Raw genomic sequence first — 21,129 nt, 5'->3', positions numbered from 1 at the left:
TGTATATATATGTTATTTGTTTTTTAAATGATGCACTGAATATCCTTATAATATTCTAATGTTCTTGAACTATTAAGTTAAATACAAATTAAACTTTACAAAAAATGTATTTATTGTAATATTTCCTCATTAAAATTTTTTACACAGAAATAAATGAATAGGAATTTAAAATGATGTATATTCATATGAGCTGAAGACTCCAGGCATATCAGTAGCCTAGAAAAATCTGTTTGATGTGGTGGATTACAATTATTAATTCCGTTTAGTAAATGAAAGAAACACTGAATGCACTTATACTGTTTAAGTTGCACAAACCAAGTGTTTTAATGAGGTGTTTGCATATGTGAGCAGGGATCAGCAGCACAGTAACGGTGACGTCCGGACGCCTGCGGCGGACAGTCTGGAGTTCAAACTCCTGATGGCATACACCCGCAAGAGACGACCCACCGACACCCGTCTGCCACAGAACGTCCCGTCTTCACCACAGCTGCCTGAAGAACACGGCAAACCAAAGAAAAATAAAAGAAAGAAGAGACTGTCGTCTCTCTTAAAGTGTATTAAACCACAGACAGATGATGTACGTGTACGAGAGCCAGCAACATTTTTCAGTAAGTGTGAAATATTAATCTTAATGTGTGGCTGCTTAAAGTGTTTTTTAAAACATTCCCTATTGAGGAAGTGAGATTGTAGAGATTCCAGCGTCTGATTTGCTTCCGTCGGTTTCAGGCGATGGGAAAGTGAAGAAGATGGAGAACATGGTCAGTGAGCTGACAGAGCTATCAGACTCTGTGCACTTCACTCCCTGTGAAATAGAACCGGACGGGGCAGAAGATGAGGAGTCTGGTAAGAGCTCATTCTTCCCATTTGATTTCACGCTCAGATTTAGCTATATTTGCTGTCACCGAGTCCCTTCATTCAGATGTGGTTAGTTCCATCTGAACTGCTCATTTCTGTTCTCTCGGCAGATGTTGCGAGAAAGCTGGCCGAGCTCCTTAGAGAACAAGGTGATGAACTGAATGAAAAGGTCAGTGAATTGAGCTCTCGTGATGGCATTTGATCCTGACCACCAGGTGTCTCTGCAGACACCGTTTCTATCCCAGTCCAAAAGTCTGAGAAGCATTAAGAGAAATTCAAATGCACATTTGAACATTTAGTATTGTAGTGTGTGTAAATATATACATAATAGTTATATACAGTTATTATACTGTAATGGTTTAATTCCCCCGTACATTAGAATGTGTCCCAGGGCAACAACAAACCATAAAAAGAATATTTTATTTTATTACATTATTATACTGTAAGGATATTCCGTGTAATTGAATTGAATTTAATTCAGTGTAATGTAATTTAAGACGAGATGTTGCATTTTGGTGTCTGCATCAAATTAAATTCACAAAAGTGATTTTATATACACAGAAAGCATATTAAATGCAAGTAAAGTGTCTACTTTAAAGTTTCAATGAACTTTTTTTGTGAAAAAAAAAGTCAAAATATAGATAACATTTTCCTTCGTCATTGTCTACTTGACTCGCTCTGTCTCAGCATTCACCTCGCGCCTGCGCTGTTGTACGCGGACCGTCCACACGGTCACAAAAATTGGGCACTTCAGACCTCAACCCACCCCCATGTCATCATTCATCGTGATGTTTCACTGTAGACATCGCCCAACCCTACCCTGAATATCCTTATAACATTCTTAAACTATTAAATGTTCTTATTGTGAAAGATATGCTTAATTTTTAGCCTACAAAACAAATCTGTAGTTATTCAAAAAATGCTTGAATAACTAGAATTTGCTCATGTTAGACCTGAAACAGTTTAGACGTTAAGTAATGAGTCACAAACAGTAAAAACAACATCTCAACATCACGAACAGACTTACCAACATCTCTTCTCTTGTCTCTGAACCTCTGCGGCAGATTAAGGCAGACAAGGTCTTGCTTGAAGCACTGCAGTCCTCGCTCACATACGGCTTCTTCATGAAAGTGATGGAAGCTTTCTGTGGAAGTGTCTCACCAGACGTGCCTCCAGAGCAGAAAGACAAGAAAGTCAATGTGGCTCTGGTCTGTGAAGCCACCAGTCAGCTTGTTGGCGTCCATTATCATCCAGTGACCTACGTGATGGGCTTAGGTGCCCGGTATCTACAGGAAAAATACTCCACGTGGATTAGCAGAAACATGGATGTAGGCAATGTAAGTGTCACAGTGACGACGCACTTATTCACAACAATGACATCTGGCCTAATAACACATACTAACATTTTTTTCCCTTCACAGGGAGAAGTTGGTGATGAATCCAAAGAGGAAGTCCAGTGAGCAGATGAGATGCTCTCCTCGCATTACAACATCTTTCTCAGGGGCACAGGCACTTTATTAACCTGAAAAAGTGGTTTTGTTCGGTGAACCAGCAATGATATCTTGTTTTTGTTCTCCATTACATCCTCATAGCATCCAAGAGAAAAAAAAGAGGTAGTTCATAGTGCCAAATCTAAGCGTATGGTCACCATACCTCACAAAAAAATGCTACGGATACTGCCTCAAAACATGTGCTTTGAAAACCAGCATTATACATGTTTACATGTTTAACGCCACTTTTTGTCATTTAATGTAGCATCCAAATTGTCATTAATTGTTATTTGCCCTTTTGTTAAAACTGTACTTTTGTTTCGAAATTAACATTTATTTTCTTATCCTTGAACTTTAAAGTGATTAAGAGAATATAAAATGTCTTAATAATGAAATTTGTATATTTTTTTCAGTGTTGTAATATTAAAATAACTGTGTAAATTTGTAATTTTGTCTCTCTGTTTTTTTACTAGTAAGTATGTGGACCAACTTTTCTAGTTAAAATGTCATCGATTAATCTTTTGGTTGAAGTCTACAATAATTTGATCACCAGCCCAGCTGTTTAACCACTAAACCAAAGGCTTCTAGTCAGAGTTATTATAATTTTTACTAATATTTTAAATGTTATATATATATATATATATATATATATATATACTGTATATATTTCATTTTCATTTTTTATGTCGTTTTTTTTTTTTTTTTCATTTTTAGTTCATTTAGTACAAATTAAACAATTTTTAAATAAAGTTATTTAATATAAAGTTAACGTTTATTTTATTATTGTTTATTAGTTTGATCATATCGAACTTTCTTCTAGTTTTTGTTAACTGTAACAACCCTGCTTCTGGTAATTGATTTGATCTAATAACCACAGACCGTGGGTGTCTCCCGCATCTTGCGCACAGCTCTGCTCAGGTGAAACATGAGACGCGCTCTGTGCACCTGTCTTACCTGCTTGAGCGCAACAAGCCTTCTCTCGAAGCCTGAGACATGTCTCGTCGCAAGCCTCCACGAACAGGCTTCTTGGATCTACAGATGTTTGTGTGTTTCCTCCGGCGCACTAGGTAACGCAGTCATGATGCATCACAATAGGAAGTACTCACCACCGCGCTACTGCGCCGTCGGGTCACCGCTAGCCCTGCCTCAGCTGAACCGATTACCCACTTTTCGGGTGGAAGAAGTTGAGCTGATGGAGAAGAATTCACCGAAAGCCAAATCCAGAATGCGAAACGCCAAGGTGAAGGCGGTGAGGAGAGCTCCGTCTCCCCAGAGGCCGCGCGTCTTTCCAAACCCCGCGCAAAGCGACGCGCTACTGAAGGTGGCAGAGAACGGGGCAGCCGGACAGCGGTCTAGAAAGAGGGGCTTCAAACCCCCGGATGTCAGGACGATATTCGAACCTTCGGCCAAAGACCCCCGCGTGAAAGAGGAGAAAGGAGAAGGACACACGTTTTGTGAGGACGCGACGTACGCTTGGTGCGATGTGTGTTGCTCGTATATTTTTCACGGTGGCTTGACATGTACAGGTGAGAACTTTTATTTTTATTATATCATTACACGATTATATTATATTATTAGTCTAGACAAGGTCGAGTCATCACCATATTGTGATGTTCATCAAGACACTTGATGCCGCTCCTGTAGTTAAAAAGTAGGTAGGTAAATAAAAATCATTACATTATAATATTTCATAAACGCATCATAAACTCTATGCATGTTCTTGAGATTCCTCACACACCACACACTCATTTACAGGCATGCTGACAGACTGGTTCGGACTTGTAAATTCATTGTGTTGCACCTTGTTTACCCACATTTACTTTACTTGTGTCACAAATATGACTAATAATTATACATGACAATGCAAATAGCCAAGTGTAATCGTAATTAATTTGATCAAATCCAGGTCTCAGTTTCTATAGAAACTGGTCATTTGCAGGTGAAATGGTCACTGGCAGTGACGGTTGACGTTTTCATTCCTGACTGAATGCCTTGCATTGTTCCCAGTAGTGAAAACATTCCTAAAAATCATATGCAAAGCATTATCTGCTTTGCCCTGCAGCCAAATTTTGTATTGTAAATTTTGGCATCCTAAAAAAGCATGATTATACTGATGGCTAGCAGTGAAAGGGTATTTCTTTGAGTTTTTGATTAAATTAGACCCTGAGACGAATGAATTCATTCTCTTTAATATGGCTCTCTGTCTTGAACTGCCTTTGTGCAGAGGTTGTCCATTCACAAGTGTTAACTCAAATGGAACAACTGGACAAAGGTAACTTTCACTGAATCTTCTGGCTGCTCGACTCGAGTGATCAGGTAATTGAGAGCGAGAAAGTAATTGGTTTGGCTGATTAGCTTGAAAGCCTTACTAGTCTGTAATTTCGTTATTAGCTAATTTTAAGGGGCCTCTTACAGATCCTTGAATATGTGGGCAGAGAAAACATTCACTAACTCATGTTTTCTGTGAGAGTAGCGTCTGTTTTGATGATGTTAAGGTGGATAATGAGTTTGCTTGCTTTGGTTTGATGGTTGTTAGACTTGTTTAGGTTTGTAGGTGCATTGGTGTGGGTCAGTGACCATGTTTACACGCACATGATTAATTGCCATATACTGACATATTTCAGTTTCTATAAAACTAAAGACAGCAAGCATATCCCTGTATAAACTGATATTGTGTGGGATGCAAAAGTGTTTTTGTAATCGAAATAATCTGAAATATATTATAAATATATTTTAAAATAAAATCAAAAATATTAGCTGAAAAATGTAAGCTTAAAAAAATGTATAAAGTTTAGAAATAAATAAGTTGAAGTACTAAAATTACTAAAACTGAAATAAAAATAAACTAAAGCTAATTAGAAATAAAAGCTAATAAAAATGACAAAAGCATATTTTAATTATTAATAAAAAATTGACTATAATTAATTGAAAAATATACAAATAAAAGCTAATTCAAAATATTAGTAAATACTATAATAGTACATAAATAATACTAAAATAACACTAGAATGACTAAAATTCACTCAGTAACATACACGGTTAATTTGCATATATACAAACAAAAGTATTATGAAAAATGGTAAAAGTACATTCATAAACATGTTTATTCAGAATATGCCGATTACATGTACAGTATATGGGAATATTCCAATAGCAATGAAGCATATTAATGTAATATACTGTATGCTGTTTAAATTTAAATTGGAAAGTGCATGAAACGTGGTCACTGACAGTTTCCTCCTTGTATATCTTGTGTTTTTTGCCACCTGTAACATCAGCAATGGTTGTGATGAAAAACAGGGAAAGTAAAGCTTTTCGGCCTTTTAACTGGTTTTCACTGTAGCGTCTCTGTATTCTGTGGGATTTCTCTTCACTGTAAATAATAGTCTGTATGTACAATATACCTAAGCAAAATGAACAAAGATACCTTTTTTCCATCTTTGTGGGTCACGTTCCTTTGGCCCTCTCAGCTAGACTGCATTGTGTGCTGCTATTTGACACCCACCTGTCGGCTCCCCTAATGCCCATCTGTTTGTTTGTGTCATGGCAGTGACAGTGTGTCTAGAGAAGGCACACCGTCCTGTCACAGCACAACCTCGGCTTACAGTGAGCTTCCCCTCAACCAGCTGACGCAGTCGCAGGGGAACCACGGAGGCCACTGAACAACTGCACACACACACACTCACTGGAGCAGGGGGCTCAATGACAGGAGACCACTAGCGGTGAGTAGTCAGAAGCCATGATGCAGGGAAGACATTTCAGGGGTTGAAGTGAGACTTGATGTTGCTCTGGTCATGGGTCTGGGGAAAGGCTTTGCAAGAACTTTGAGAAGACTTACTGGAATCCTCTACCGCTTCCCAAAAGCGATGCGGCGCTCCAGGCGACTGGAAGATAGTCTGCTGTGGAAGTCATCCGGTGGGTCCAGATCTCTTTGCTTTTTGTAGTTTTATCGTTCAGGCAAGTGGAATTTAGATGACGACTTCATACTGATGAGGACAGATATAGTGTCATTTCTTGTACAGACATTACTGACCTTCTTGTCTTTTAATTTTATTTATTTTTTAGCTTTTTTATTATTAGTTTGAATGTAGTCAGCTATTGACATTTTAACTCTTGCTAATAAAAAATAGGTATTGATAATCAATCTAGATTTTTACATTTTCTGAAGCATATTGTATGTGGTTGCTTACTGGCCGAAGTCAGTCATTCTCCAATGGAAAATATTTTAATAATAAACTTAAACTACACCGGTCTTCATTGCATATGGCAGGGGTTTTCAAGCATGGGGGCTCACAAGGGGACCATGGAAATGTTTAGAGAACAAGCATAAAAAAAAATAATGTTCATAATATAATAATAATTTTAAAATTGTATTATTTAAAAAAATTTAAACAAACAAGCAAATAAATAAATAAAACTAGCAGTGAAAATTATATTCAAATACATTTTAAAATGATAAAAATAAACTAGCAAATACATAAATATACATAATATTAAAATAAATGTGTAAATAAGTACAGTACAATAATGAGTCATTACAAATGTAATAATGTAACTCAATAAATACTAAATATTTTTAGAAATAATATTTTAGATATATTTAGAATATAAATTTTTCATAGTAGAAATTAGGTCTTTATACAAGAAACTATATGTAAAAAGTGGTAAGCTGTGATTGTTCCCTTAAAGAGCCATTTCTACCTTATTTAACCTATAACATTTAGTTTTGTTGGTAAAAAATTTATGTATAGGTCGATTCAGTGATATTTTTATACTTTAAATCCAGTTAATTAAGATGTTAACACTTTTTTCAGTGTAGATGATCATATTTAGGGATATGTGGCATCTAAAAGATTGAAAACCTCTGACATGTAGAAGCAATATATTAAGTTTAGTCTTAAACTCAAATGCATTTCCAGTGAATAATGGCTTTAGGATTAAACTGAATCTAAACTGTGATGTTGAGCAACGCTGTTTCTGTTACTGTGGCCAGAGATGTTGCAGAGAATGAAGAATGAAAGAGAGATTAATTCGGATGTCCTGTCTATTATTCAGCACATCTGAATGAATAAGTTAACATGGTGCTCATTCATTATCTTCGGCCCTGACACCTGTTGCTCACTAAACAGTCATCATCTACTAGACAATGATTATGTTGTGGTCTGTCTGTGTGTGGTATCATTGTGTTGATGTTGTGTCGCTGGGGGCCATGGCGTCTCAGTTGATGTAATGTAAACCTCACACTTTTCAGGCACAAATGCAGTGCTAAGTATGCTAAGTAAAACATCTGCTGAAGCACAGAGCTGAGTCTAAACAGCCGACACTGATGTGGGAAGCGGTTCGCGATAACATGGCGAATAGTTCGCCGGTTTAAGTCATGTGAAAGAATGGAGTGTCTTCTTGATGTTTTGTCACAGGCAGGTGTTGTTGAGCATGTGTCCTGTCTGCGGTGTGTTGTTTCAGCGGTCCGATCTAATCCCAGCGCCAAGCCGATCTGGAATGGAGACGACAGAATGTGGCTCTGCCTTGAACAGAAAACAACATGAGAAACTCTATTGTTAGTTACCAAAAAAGCACAGACACAGACAGTCAAAAATAGTTATCTGTGATCAAATGAGCAAGGACAGGCTCGGCTACATGTTTAGTCGCCACTTGCAAGTTTCCACAAACAGACTTTGATATGAGAGAGGTATTTGAGGAGGAAATAGCACTGTCAAAAATCAGCAACAGGCGACATAGATGTCATTTTGTCAGTCTGGAGGACATATTTTATCAAACACATTTAAAAGGGTTTACAGATGTTTCAAGATTCAACATAAGCTGCTTCATATTGTGCTCACGCTATATTTTGTGAGGATGGAATAAACATGTGGACAAGTAATAAAAAATGGTGAAAGAATGACACTTCCACCTGTCCAAAACACACATCTGTGAAATAAATCTAGTTAAAAGTAAAAGTAGAGAGAGTGGAAAACAGCCTGGTTGACGTTCACAAAGAGCCTGTACTGACGTCAGAAACTGCATTCTTATTTAATTACAGATTATGTTTTCCTTCTTCCTGGTTGAGTCAATCACAGTTTATGGCTGCATCCCAATTTGCATACTTCACTACGTATTAAAAGTACATACACTTGTTCAAAAGTTTTCATTTTAAGAAATTCATACTTTTATTCTGTAAGGATGCATTAAATTCATCAAAAGTGACAGTAAAGACGCTTATAAAGACATTTAAAAAACCTTATTTCAAATAAATGCTATTCTTTGAACAAGAATCTTGAAAAAATAATTATCATGGTTTCCATTAAATTTAATTACAGATTATGTTTTCCTTCTTCCTGGTTGAGTCAATCACAGTTTATGGCTGCATCCCAATTTGCATACTTCACTACGTATTAAAAGTACATACACTTGTTCAAAAGTTTTTCATTTTAAGAAATTAATACTTTTATTCTGTAAGGATGCATTAAATTGATCAAAAGTGACAGTAAAGACGCTTATAAAGACATTTAAAAAACCTTATTTCAAAAAAATGCTATTCTTTGAACAAGAATCTTGAAAAAAAATTATCATGGTTTCCATTAAAATATGAAGCAGCACAACTATTTTCAACATTCATAATAATAATAAATGTTTCTTGAGCAGCAAATCAGCATATGAGAATGATGTCTGAAGGATCATGCGACACTGAAGACTGGAGTAATGGTGCTGAAAATTCAGTTTTGCTGCACAGGAATAAATTACATTTTAAAATATATTCAAAGAGAAAACCATTACTTTAAATTGTAATGATATTTCACAATATTACTTTTTTTCTGTATTTTGATGGTGAGCATGAAACACTTTAAAATGAAAAAATCTTACCAACCCCAAAATTCTGAACGATAGTGTACTTTAATGGTGATGGGAATGCATTTTTGATTAATGTAGTAAGCCAATATTGGCACATACTCATCATAAAATTATGTCATCATAATTTTCATTGTGGTATAATGACTATATTATTCTCTGTATTATTTAGAATGGATTGTATGTTGGTTTGGATGCTGTGTATATTTTCTTGCTCAAGCATATTATTATTCTTTTATAGTGTTAGTGAAAGCAAATGCGATGATTTTACTCTGAAATGAACCTTATCAGTATTTTGTGTGAGGGTGGTAAATATTTAGAAAGTGAGACGATGCTGTTGTGGGAATCACGCTTTTGTGTTATATGAGCTGTCTGTAATGTGTTTGTGTGGGAAGCGTTTAAGAACTCGAATGACTTGTTCTCTGTCAACATGCAAAGTTTTAGAAACAGAGTCCCAAATATTGCAACATCACACCACAATCTAAATACGGGACAGTGCTGTATTGTGTGTGTGTGTGTGTGTGTGTGTGTGTGTGAAGTTTTGCTCCTCGGGCAGGTTCTGATCGATAGCGCCGTCCTTCATTATGGGAAGTGCAATTAAGGAAGAGACAGGCCTGCACTTCCCACCCGCCCCAGAGACCTGAATTGATTGTGTGTGTGTGTGTGGGCATACATTAGCTCAGTTCCTACACAGTCAAGACCGCAGCTCTGTGCAAAGAACGGCACTTTAAACAACCATTACCCATCATGCCCCAGTATAAAAGATCCACTTTCATTACACCCTATCATTGCTCATCCCCTGTGTCATTCTGCTCTCTGCTGATCTTTTAAAAGAGCAGCGTTCCTCCTGCTCCCCAGAGGAATATATTATTGCTCAGAGACGATGGCATCTCAGAGATGTTACATTTAAGCATCAACTTTGTCCTCCTAGATGTCTAAAATTCTTAAGGAGAAATATACAAAGACATATATGAGATAAATGGTAAGTGCTGACATACAGCACAGTAGAGTTATTAAATGAATGTGCTCACATAACTCACATACTTTGGTCTTTAAACAAAAAAATTCATCAAGAAATGTTTGAGTTCATTTTGAGATCTCTGGCTTCTGATTCTGGTAATCTGAGCTCAGTTTGAGATTTCTGAGATCCTTCTTCTAGAAGTCTAGAAGAGAGATGTTTGTGAGTTTACTGGGGACCATGTGCTCTCCATTCAATCGCACTGATGTCTAGCAGAAATATTTAAGATATTAACAAGATCTTATTTGTAATTTCCTTGACTGTTTGAGAAGCTGAAATTCAATTTGGGTATATAAAACGCAGAGAAACAGAAATTGGATTATAGATACAATGTGCAGGATTTAGATGGCTGTCAGTACAGACCTGAACGTTGACAGGACTGATAAATTAGTGGAGATAAACCAGCTTTGCAAGATCAAAATTGGGCATGTAGTCTTAAATAAAAATAAAAAAAATCAGATTTGTGGTGTTATGTGCATAAATGTCAGTTCTGAGGTTAATATATAGTAGTGAACTCCTTCAAAAAAGTTGACTTAATTTTCTTTAAACACAAACACACATTAAAAATTTAATCTAGGGTGTTTCAAATGGAGATAAACCAGCTTTGCAAGATCAAAATTGGGCATGTAGTCTTAAATAAAAAAAAAAAAAATCAGATTTGTGGTGTTATGTGCATAAATGTCAGTTCTGAGGTTAATATATAGTAGTGAACTCCTTCAAAAAAGTTGACTTAATTTTCTTTAAACACAAACTTTTTTTTGTTTAATCAAATGCCCTCTAAAATGAGAATTCTATGGTTTTTTGCTACTAAGTAAAAAATAAAAAAGGTATTTGTGACTTCTTATCTCACAATTCTGACTTTTTTTCCTTGCATTTGTGAGTTTGCACCTCACAATTTTTTATTTTTTATTCGACTTTTTTTTTCTTAGAATTGCAATATAAACTTGCAGTTGTGTGTTAAAGTTAAAATTGTGAGATATAAACTCGCAATTCTGAGAAATAAAGTCAGAACTGCGAGTTTATCTCCTAAATCTGACAATTTCTCGAGTTTATCATGCCACCAGTTGCTGTGACGTAAACTAATATGAGAACAGTAATAGTCTAATAATCAGTTTAATAATTCTGAATCTTAAGGGTGATGCATCTAGGGTGTTGATAAAATGCATCTGCATGCATATTTAAACACAAAGTGCTTCCTACATCTCCTGCCATGTACTATATGTGTCCATCATTTGCTGACTGAAGCTTCATCATTTGACAGTCAAATCACCTGACGCAGCACAATGAGAGAGAGAGAGTTACACACAAATGAGTTACCGTGGAGATTGCATGGACGAGAGGCAGATGAGTTTGTCCTTCTGTTCTGAGAGTGAACTGCACAGGATGAGCTCTGTTTCTGACGGGATGCCGTGAGTTAAACGTTCGAGACAGAAAGCATCATCACTTGTATACTTGAGTGGGATGGGAGCAGCATTCTGTAAACTTTACGGCAAAATTACCCAGCAAGTCAAGCATCAGTCTGCAGGTAGGTCATAACAGTGACAGGAACTGAAAAAAAAAAAAGCACCAAAGGGTTTGTTTTTAGCTAGTGAGAAATGCCTCATGTAATCAACATTGGATGAATAAGCAAGTGTATGTGCGTCATGTCGTCTGTGAACACTGGTGAGGATTGTAAAGCAGAGGATGCTCTTCTTATTGTCTATCCAGTTTTATTAATTATACATCCAGTGCATTTTTGAGATAGATTTGGAATCATTTCAGCATTAGGAAGAATGCATAATTTTCAGTAAAGAAGCTTTCACATGAAATACATAAAATACATGCATGCAAATTACATAGAAAATAAAGATTATTTTATTTTAACAATGCATTGTATTTAATGCTCAAAGCACTGTCAGTTTTATATTGCCTTAATGCACATGGTGTTTTCTTCCACTTTCCTTAAACACGTCTAAACTTTTCTACGTTAAAAATTTGCATGTGTGCCATCTTATTTGCAAACCGATATTTTGCTTTCCATTTAGCCTCACGGAAAAACCAACATATTTCAATAAATCTCCTACAGACCGGAACAAATACGATGCACTTTGTTGAGGAGAGTTGTGCTATTACTTTTCTAAAACAATGTGATAAAACATCAGAAATGCTTTAGAAATGCCCTAGAAGACTCTAGCAACACCCTAAAAAAATAATGTTGTAGCATGTTTTTTTTTTACTTATTAGTTAATACATACTATGGAATAACATGGCTGTCTGTTCTTGTTTTCTCTCCTCTAGGTTGTAAATACACGTGTCATGCTCAGTGCCGTGACCAGGTGGCGCTAGACTGTCATCGGAACGGATCCATTAATGGCTGCCCACTCAGCCCTCTTGCTCAGGACCATCTTAACAACAATCAGTCCTCACACAGCGTGAGTACAGAGTTTATTCATGTCTGCTTTCACTTTACATGCACATTCAGTTCAAGATCTTTGAAATAGGGAAGTTAAATGACAACAATCACAGTCATCTGATTGTTAGTGGTGGTTAGGTGTGACCACAAGGGGGAGAACCGTAGCAGACAAACGACCTAAACTAGTCTCAATATTGCTGTTAATGTAGCTTGAGCAATGTTATATTCATTTTTGGTTTTGGTACATGTTATTTTAATCTTCATTGGCATATAACAGATTAACAGTCCTTTAGTACGGCCATTAGCAGACATCATGTGCTGAAGGTTTAAGGGTGTGTTGGTCATAGTTTGCTTATAGTAACTAATTATTGCTTTTCTTTAGTCTTTACTTAGACGCAATGGTGTGATTTAGCTAAAGGATGATGCACTGTTATTTCGCACCATATGAGTGTAAACACACACGCTCATTCCCATTGCACTTGGCTTGGAATATAACAATAGCAGGATATTACTCTTCAGCAGAATTCCTCTGGTCCCCATAGTGTCCAGTTTTGTTCTCATGTGCCTGTGCTGTGAAGACTCTCACCCCCGATGCTCTGTAAACTGTGCGGTATGAATGAAAGATGAGCTGTGTGTGTGTGACCCAGCGGGGTCAACAGACAGGTTAATGTGGTATGTGTGCTATTCACACTAATCCAGCTCGGTCAGTTTAGTGCAATGCAGGAAGAGATATTGGAATATGTAAATTGCTGAGTTACTGTGGCTACAGAGTCTAACTGTATTGCGGACTGGTTGGAATACAAAACGGATTCAAATTGTTTATAAATGGGTGCATTTCATGGAAACTGTCAAGAACATGTCAGCATTTCAAAACAAATGCACCCCAAAATCAAAAATATTTTGGGGGAATTTTTTTGGGGATCGTGACATTATTTTCATGATAACTGGCCACATTTATTCCCCCAAAAGTACATTAAAGTTAAAGTACATTTGGAAAGTACTTTTAAAGTAATTTGTAAACTGTAGATGCATGCTAGTATTTCTAATCTATTCTGATTTTAATTTTATTTAAATTGAAATATAATTAAATTAATAATATGATTATTACCTCACATGTGCTCATATGACCCAGTTTAATCATATTTTTGTCATATATGAAATAAAAATAGTATGGGCCACTATTCACGTTATGTAGTTTGTTTATTTGTTTTATGGATGTTTAGTACATATTGCACTGTTAGATGATGCTGTATCGTGTGTGAGATCTGAAGTTGGTTCGTTAGTAATTTGGGATTAAGCATGGGTGTGTACATTCAAACCAGCTGTCTGCGTCAGTCTAAACATGGACGAGTCTAACGTTCATTTTAGTGTGCGTGTGTTTGACTCTTCATATAGACCCTACATTCCAGACGCCCTCCTCCCCCTGAAGAGTCAGTTGAGTCAGGGCCAGACAAGGTCATACAAACCGCTGACTGCTGAGGGAGGACAGGGTGTCTACATGTAACACCCACTCGACAACACAGAAACAAACCACTGATAAAATACTGGTGGAGATGTACATCAAAACTATAAGACACAACATCAAGTTTGTTGAGAAAATGTAAAATAGCATTTATTTAATATTTTGACTAGCTTTTATTTTTATATTTTTAGTTTTCATTTTCATTTTAAAGTTTGTAATACTGTAATGTGCTTTTGTCATTTTTATTAGTTGTTTTGAATATTTCTATGTAGCTTTTTTAATTGGTGGTTTTATTATTTTTATTTTTATTCAGTTTTTTTGTTGTTGTAATTTTAGTACTTCAGCTTATTTTATTTCAGTTAATTGCTGAGGCAACATGTTTTTCATCAGTATTTATATTTTATTTTATTTCAGCTTTATTTTAACTATATATTTACAGGTAAATAAATTCCTAATCATTATTTAACAAGTAAAAAAAAACAAGTAATATTGTTTGTTATTTCACAGACTTGGCCATCAAAATTTAGCATCAGAACACTCCATTTTTATGAAAGATACCTTAATAAACGTATGTTTATGCTGTGCATAGTGTAAGAGTGATTCATATCTGATGTTTTCCATGATTACTGTAAAGCTGCTGGTGTAAATATGTTTTACCTTTGAAAAAGCTGCTGTTTTATGACTGTTCTGTTGAATCAGCAATATTGTGTGTAGAGCCTGAAAAAGCAACAGAGGTGTAAATATGATCCAAACGAAAAGAAACAAACAGACAGATGTAAGAAATAGAGTCTGTTTACATACGCACACATTACATTAGATTCAAGCACAGACACAAACACAAACCCACAGGTGCATTGACCACAGTAATAACTAATAAGCACCAGTCCATTTCTGTAAACTCATCATTACTGTAAGCAGCAGGAGAGACCATCAAGGACAAGAACAACATCATTTTTACAGCAACACAAAATTTTATGAAACTTGATTTGTAGCCTAGTTCTCCCAAAGAAAGCCATGTTAAAGTTCAGATTCAGCACAAGTGTGTTTCAGAATAATGTGGGCCGTTCATTTTTCCTGTGAGACAGCAGTTTGATAGCAGGCGAGAACTGAATGCTGGGAACTCTTTGGGTGGTGAAGCTGGTCCAAAATGCAAGAGGCGAAGCTTTAACTCCACCACACAAACCACACGCCCATTTGACTCCTACTAACAAAGATATGGGGAAACATGTTACACAATCTGGTCTCTATTGGTCAAGTTTACTATATGTTCAGCACTGGTTTTTGTTCCTGTAAGATTTTAATTGCTGTCAGTAGAGAAGGACAGATATTTTAGTCAAAGTTCACGTCTGCAGTCTGCAGGTCATGTGATGAGATTGTAAATAAATTGGCTGATTCACTTAAGCTGATTTGATTTGGCTCTGCATCACATTGGGTCTAGAGTTTATGCCTGCATCATATTTCAGCCTGCAGCTGATGTCAGATGTCACAGATAACGTGATGTTTGACTAGGTTAAACATGCTATTATACAGGAACACATGCTGTTATGTGCAAATGTGTGTTCAGTCCAATTTAATTCACATTTATTTGTAAAGCGCTTCTCACAATACATTTCAAAGTTCATTTGTTTCAAAGCAGCTTCACTGAAAACAAATGTTTCTTCATTACATATAAGAGTGATATGTTATCATTGGTGACCGTATCACATAATGTCATGCAGTTTCCCAGCTAATAAAATGTTGTAAGATCATTTTGTTTACATTCTCTTTAAGTTATGAAAACGTTATTTCTGAAAGTTATCTGAATGTTCAAAACATTCAGTTTTTTAATAATTAACTTGGTTATGCAACGTGAAGGGAACATTCAATTTTATAATTTTGCAGACATTGTGAGAATGTTTCTTTTAAATGTTCTATGAACGTTTTGAAACAAGTAATAGCACTTAAAAATGTTACAAGAACATCTAAATATAATGTTTCAGAAAAAAAAGTTCCATGAAAGCTGTATGTTATTGTGCTAATGTTTTGAGAACATTACATTCGGTTTTTTGAGAACTGAACAAATGTTCTATTAACGTTACTGGAAGAATGTTTGAAGAACTTTGAGAGAACTTTGCCAGAATTTTGCCAAAGTTTTGAAAACGTTCCCTGTTAGCTGGGTAGTTGATGTCACATAATCATTTAAGCAGAAACAATGAACAAGTTAAAGCAATGATTACATGATGTGAAAGTTTTGGCAGTTTTTATGTTATAATAATTAAAAATAATAATTATGAAGCATCAGTGCAAAACATGTTCTAGTTTCGTTTTGCTTGTGCACTTCGGTAAATTTGCTGTTGGACTGCTAAGTCTACCCTCCGAATGGGTTGGAGCCAAATTCCAGCTGAACCTTGAGTGCTAAAATTCAGTAAGGCCTGTAAAATGTAGCTATTTTAGCATTTAATAACGGATTTGTCTGTCGAACCTCAAGAATTGCATTAATTGTGTAGGCTTAGAATGACATTTGCTTAAAAGGAGTTTGCAAGAAGAATTTGGCAATTATTGCTCCAGTTATGCAGCTTGGGAAAATATGTCATTCTTTGCTGGACTGGAATGCTAGAAGAATTCACTTTGGCTTTTAACTGTCACATGATGACCTAAAGGAAGCTATAAGTACCCTACTATGTAGGTCAGGCCCTTTGACCTAATTGAGGACCACAATCTGTGACCATAATTCACTTTTAGTTCACGCAGCTTTAAAGAAGACAAACCGTCTTAGCAGAATAAGCTAAGAGCTAAGAGCGTCTCTTTCTTCAGATCTTCATTGCTAGGTCAGAGGTAACTATCCAGAATACCTTCACATAACTTTGATCCAAAACCCTTTCTGGAACGTACTACTGTTTTCCAAACGTTGCTACGTAATCGCAGTGCATAAATACATGCATATATGAGTTCTCAGGTCCTAAAAGAGTGTTTTTAATTAAACTAGCCTAAGTTTGTAAATGAAACCATGGAGCCACTAAAACTTAAGACCCTTTCACAGAACACCAGAGAGCAGTTGCTGTGGCTACTTCTATATCAAACAGTAATAAAGTACCTTTCCATGGAAAAGCACACCCAGCCTGTCTGCATGTGAATGAGTGCTTGCTAATTGCTCCCAGCCGTCACCACATTCAGAAGGACTGGATTAGCCGACAGGATCAGCTGGATGTAAAAGTGGAAAGCTCAGCAACGGGTCGGATTGCATATTGCGGTATTTACAAACCTTTGGGACTGATAACAAACCTGTTCCTTAAAACCAGTAGTGGATTGTTCTGACTATAAAATGTGCATGAGCCAAGATATAATAATACATATATAATTTTAACCAGTGACACAGGCTTTAAAAAGTCAAAATTACAGTAAACACGCTGTAGAGATATGCTAGTTGAATGCACTGTTGTATTCAAGTCAAATTTGTTCTCACAATCCATCTGGCCTTATCTTCATCCTTCCACTCGCTTTTCATACAATCATGGACCCATTGTAGGTTCAGTCTAGAGAGTTTGAATCAAGCTATTGTTTATAGAGGACACGTCCATCTCAGCCCAATGTTTATGTTTAGATAAAACTATTTAAACCAAAGTAGATGCTTTCCTGGGGGTTTAGATTGCGGAATTCAAAAGATTGTAGGATAACATAGACAATTATGCCTGTATGTAATGTAGACACCAGACTGACTTACAAAGAGTCTATAAAACTTCAAGCGACCTTCTGAAACCCACCACAAGACAAGGCGGAACCTGTCCTGCAGTTAAACCGTGAAATGTGGGTGTCCTTTGTATGGATTCTGGTACCAAATGACATTCTATCTAGTCTTTCTTTGCTGTCTGGATATGTGAGGTTTGGCCGGAGAAAAGACTATGATTTCCATCTAGGGATAGCGAACACTAATTGTTTGTGTAGAAAACCCTGATCTCGGCTTGGATCTTGCTAGCGTTTAGACTGAGAGGCTGAGGTCACCGTCTGTTTCAGTTTCCCTCAGATTCTCGTCTTTCTGAGTTTACCACTCATATCTTGAGCATCCCAAAATAACTTCTGGAGTGACTGAGCAGGGGGAAACTAACACTTTTAAATGGTAATACATCATACAAAATAGTCCTTTTGAACGTTGATAGGAGTCATGCCTCTGTTGTCATGCACTGTAGAGTTACTGTGCCTTTGGGTGCTGGCGTTTGCTTTACAGTATTAGTTACCTCAATAAAAATGGCTTGGTTAAAATAGATTCAAGTGTCAGAGGATAAAAACATTTATTATATCACTTGTGCTTTTTGTGTTACATAAGGGTGTGTAAAAGTTTGAGTCTCAAACTGAATTAATTTTTTTAAATTACAGTCATCTTTGCAAAGTAATTCTTTAAAGTGACCTTGATTCAATGGTCTCTTAAAGTATAATTAAAGAGCAAACACTATACATGTAGCAATTTGTCATTACAGGTTTAGCCTTATAATTTAGGACAATTAGAGGACTGAAATGGCTTTATTCTCTGACCTCCCAAACCACACCCTCCCAGATGAGCTCAAACATTAATGAGTGTAGTAAGGTGTGCACTGAGGTCATCCACACATTCACAGAAAACTCTTTGTGTTTATGTATAAGAAATTGTTGAAAGTTGATTTACGAGACATTCCACATGCCCTCATGTAACTGCTGGCACATAAACAGAGCATGTGTGCTGGGAACATGAGCCAATCCCGCTCAGCAAAGGAATGTGAGTAATGTCTAATGAAGGCTACGGCCCACAACCGGAAAAACCACAGGTTGCAGTCACCGGTCACCTCTGTGGAAGTTACTTCTACTTCAATTTATTGTGCATTTTAAGAAGTTTATGTTGCATCAGCAATTAAAACATATTTTTAAAATAGTTTTTCTCTAGAATAGGCATTGTTTTTGTACTAATGTTAATTCAAATGGATTTCATGAGAAAATATAAAGATTTTTTAAGATGATGATTTTGTATTAATTTGTACGATGTGATTTATATGAAAATTTATGAATTTTAGAAAAAAGCGTGAAGCTCTACCCCTAAAACTGTTGTAAACAGATCGTACAAAAATGTGTGAATATCGTACAAACTTACAAAATTTAAGGCTCGTTCACACCTAAAACCAAATTCGTATGATGTGATTTGTATGAAAATGTAGGATTTTTCGAAAAAAAATTTAAGCATAAAGCTCCACCCCTAAAGTTAACTGTTGTAAACAGATCATACAAAAACGTACAAATGGGATCGTATGAACTTACACAATTTAAGGCCCGTTCACACCAAGGACTATTACTATAAAGATAACTATAACGTTTAGTGCAAGCTCTTTAAGGGTATGTTTACATGATAGTGGTTAGGGTTAGGGTTCCTTTGCATTTTCGAAAAGATTCGCTTAGACAAGGACTATTACTATAAAGATAACTATAACGTTTAGTGCTAGCTCTTTAAGGGTATGTTTACATGATAGTGGTTATATTAAAAAGGGAAAAGTTTTTCCTTTGCATTTTCGAAAAGGTTCGCGTAGACTACAATGCTGTCAAAATGATCCCCGCAAAAATAGTTAAATGCTGTATAATGCATGCCGGGCCAGTAGTTGGCAATGTCACTTTGTAAAGAAACATGACACGCCTGCGCACATATGAATTCCTATAGACATATGAACACTTATGACATCACCATTTTCACAATTTTGCGTTTTCATAGTTTACATGGAGACAGTAACGGTATCGTTTTCAAAAGTTTGCATTTTCAGGCTCCCAAAATGCCCTTTTGGCTGTGTAAATTAACAGCCAAAACGCATATTCCATTTTTAGCTGAAAATTGTGTCGTGTAAACATCCTAAAGCTGGGTGGATTCCAATTGGCTGTCAATCGTTTATCACCTGGAAAAAATCTTCCTGAGAGTGATTCCAGCAATATTGTTCTTCTGTGTCGTTGTTTTAGTTGTAGCATGGAATTTCCTATTCTCGTAGAATTAGAATGATTATTAAAACTTAATAGTTATATGCCTAGTTATCATTTTGGGTATGAACGTGCCTTTAGCCACCAATTCACCAAAAGTTAAAATGACTTATTATGAATTGCTGTGAGATTGTGTTGGTTAATTTGACATAGTACTGACCTGCCACTGATGCCTTTGGTTTGCATGATTTGGCCATTCCTTTTCTGACAGGGTATTTTTAGGTCTTCTCCATGTTCTTGGGTTTAAATTAAGAACTGTCCTTCCTCAAACTTCTTGAAAGCTGCAGTTTGTGGGGCGTGGTTACCCTGTCCTTGATCTACTGCAGATGTTGCTTGGACTTCACTCTTTGGAATCAGCTGTTTTTCTCTTGACTGGGTGGGGTGTTATCATATGTGATGCATTGTAAAATACAAAATATACATGTATAAAGTGGAAAATCGTTTGGAAACATAGTATGCTAAAACCTCAAAGCAGCTGTTAACACAGTAAACATGATGTCTGCACTCTTTTGGTTTGGAGCTCTTAGAAGTTGATAGAAAAACTGTTTGGCGGTGGTCGCAGTAATGAATATCGCCTGACTGATAATGCAAGCCGAAGCTGAGGCGCGTTCATGGGTATAGAGGAAAATTTGCATAGGATATCATAAATGTTGTGCTCTTCTACACACTTAAAATAGAGTAATAATTTGCTTTTTACAAGAACTTAGTTACATGCTATAACTTTTGTGTGTAATTTTAGAACAACTTTCTAATTCTCCAGATATTTGTGATCTGGGACCCAACATCTTTGGATAAATTACAAAGAGCGCCTAACCCTAAAAATAATGGGTTTGCTTGTGGAGTAGAGCCAAAACCAGACCTTAAAGGGGTCATATGATGCTGCTAAAAAGAACATTATTTTGTGTATTTGGTGTAATGAAATGTGTTTATGCGGTTTAAGGTTAAAAAAACACATTATTTTCCACATACTGTACATTATTGTTTCTCCTCTATGCCCCGCCTTTCTGAAACGTGTCGATTTTTACAAAGCTCATCGGTCTGAAAAGCGAGGTGTGCTCTGATTGACCAGCTATCCAGTGCGTTGTGATTGACCGAATACCTCAAG

At 36.3% G+C, this 21,129-nt stretch overlaps 2 protein-coding genes across 2 annotated transcripts in view; both read left to right on the top strand.

The window, feature by feature from the left end:
- Window positions 1-2,491, top strand: part of LOC107711495 (uncharacterized) — a 4,511-nt gene extending 2,020 nt beyond the window's left edge. The window contains exons 3-7 of the mRNA XM_016516480.1: window positions 352-608; window positions 727-843; window positions 966-1,024; window positions 1,920-2,192; window positions 2,277-2,491. Of these exons, the coding sequence (XP_016371966.1) occupies window positions 352-608; window positions 727-843; window positions 966-1,024; window positions 1,920-2,192; window positions 2,277-2,315 (745 nt within the window). The 3' untranslated portion in view covers window positions 2,316-2,491. The remainder of the gene's footprint in view (window positions 1-351; window positions 609-726; window positions 844-965; window positions 1,025-1,919; window positions 2,193-2,276) is intronic.
- Window positions 2,492-3,314: 823 nt separating this feature from the next.
- LOC107711494 (ras association domain-containing protein 3-like) overlaps window positions 3,315-21,129 on the top strand; it is a 40,731-nt gene continuing 22,916 nt past the window's right edge. The window contains exons 1-2 of the mRNA XM_016516479.1: window positions 3,315-3,871; window positions 12,487-12,620. Coding sequence (XP_016371965.1) covers window positions 3,424-3,871; window positions 12,487-12,620 — 582 coding nt within the window. The 5' untranslated portion in view covers window positions 3,315-3,423. The remainder of the gene's footprint in view (window positions 3,872-12,486; window positions 12,621-21,129) is intronic.

The sequence above is a fragment of the Sinocyclocheilus rhinocerous genome, unplaced genomic scaffold (assembly GCF_001515625.1).
Source record: "Sinocyclocheilus rhinocerous isolate Xijiao unplaced genomic scaffold, SAMN03320098_v1.1 scaffold208, whole genome shotgun sequence".
Classification (NCBI taxonomy): domain Eukaryota; kingdom Metazoa; phylum Chordata; class Actinopteri; order Cypriniformes; family Cyprinidae; genus Sinocyclocheilus; species Sinocyclocheilus rhinocerous.
This window is presented reverse-complemented; position numbering and strand designations above follow the sequence as displayed.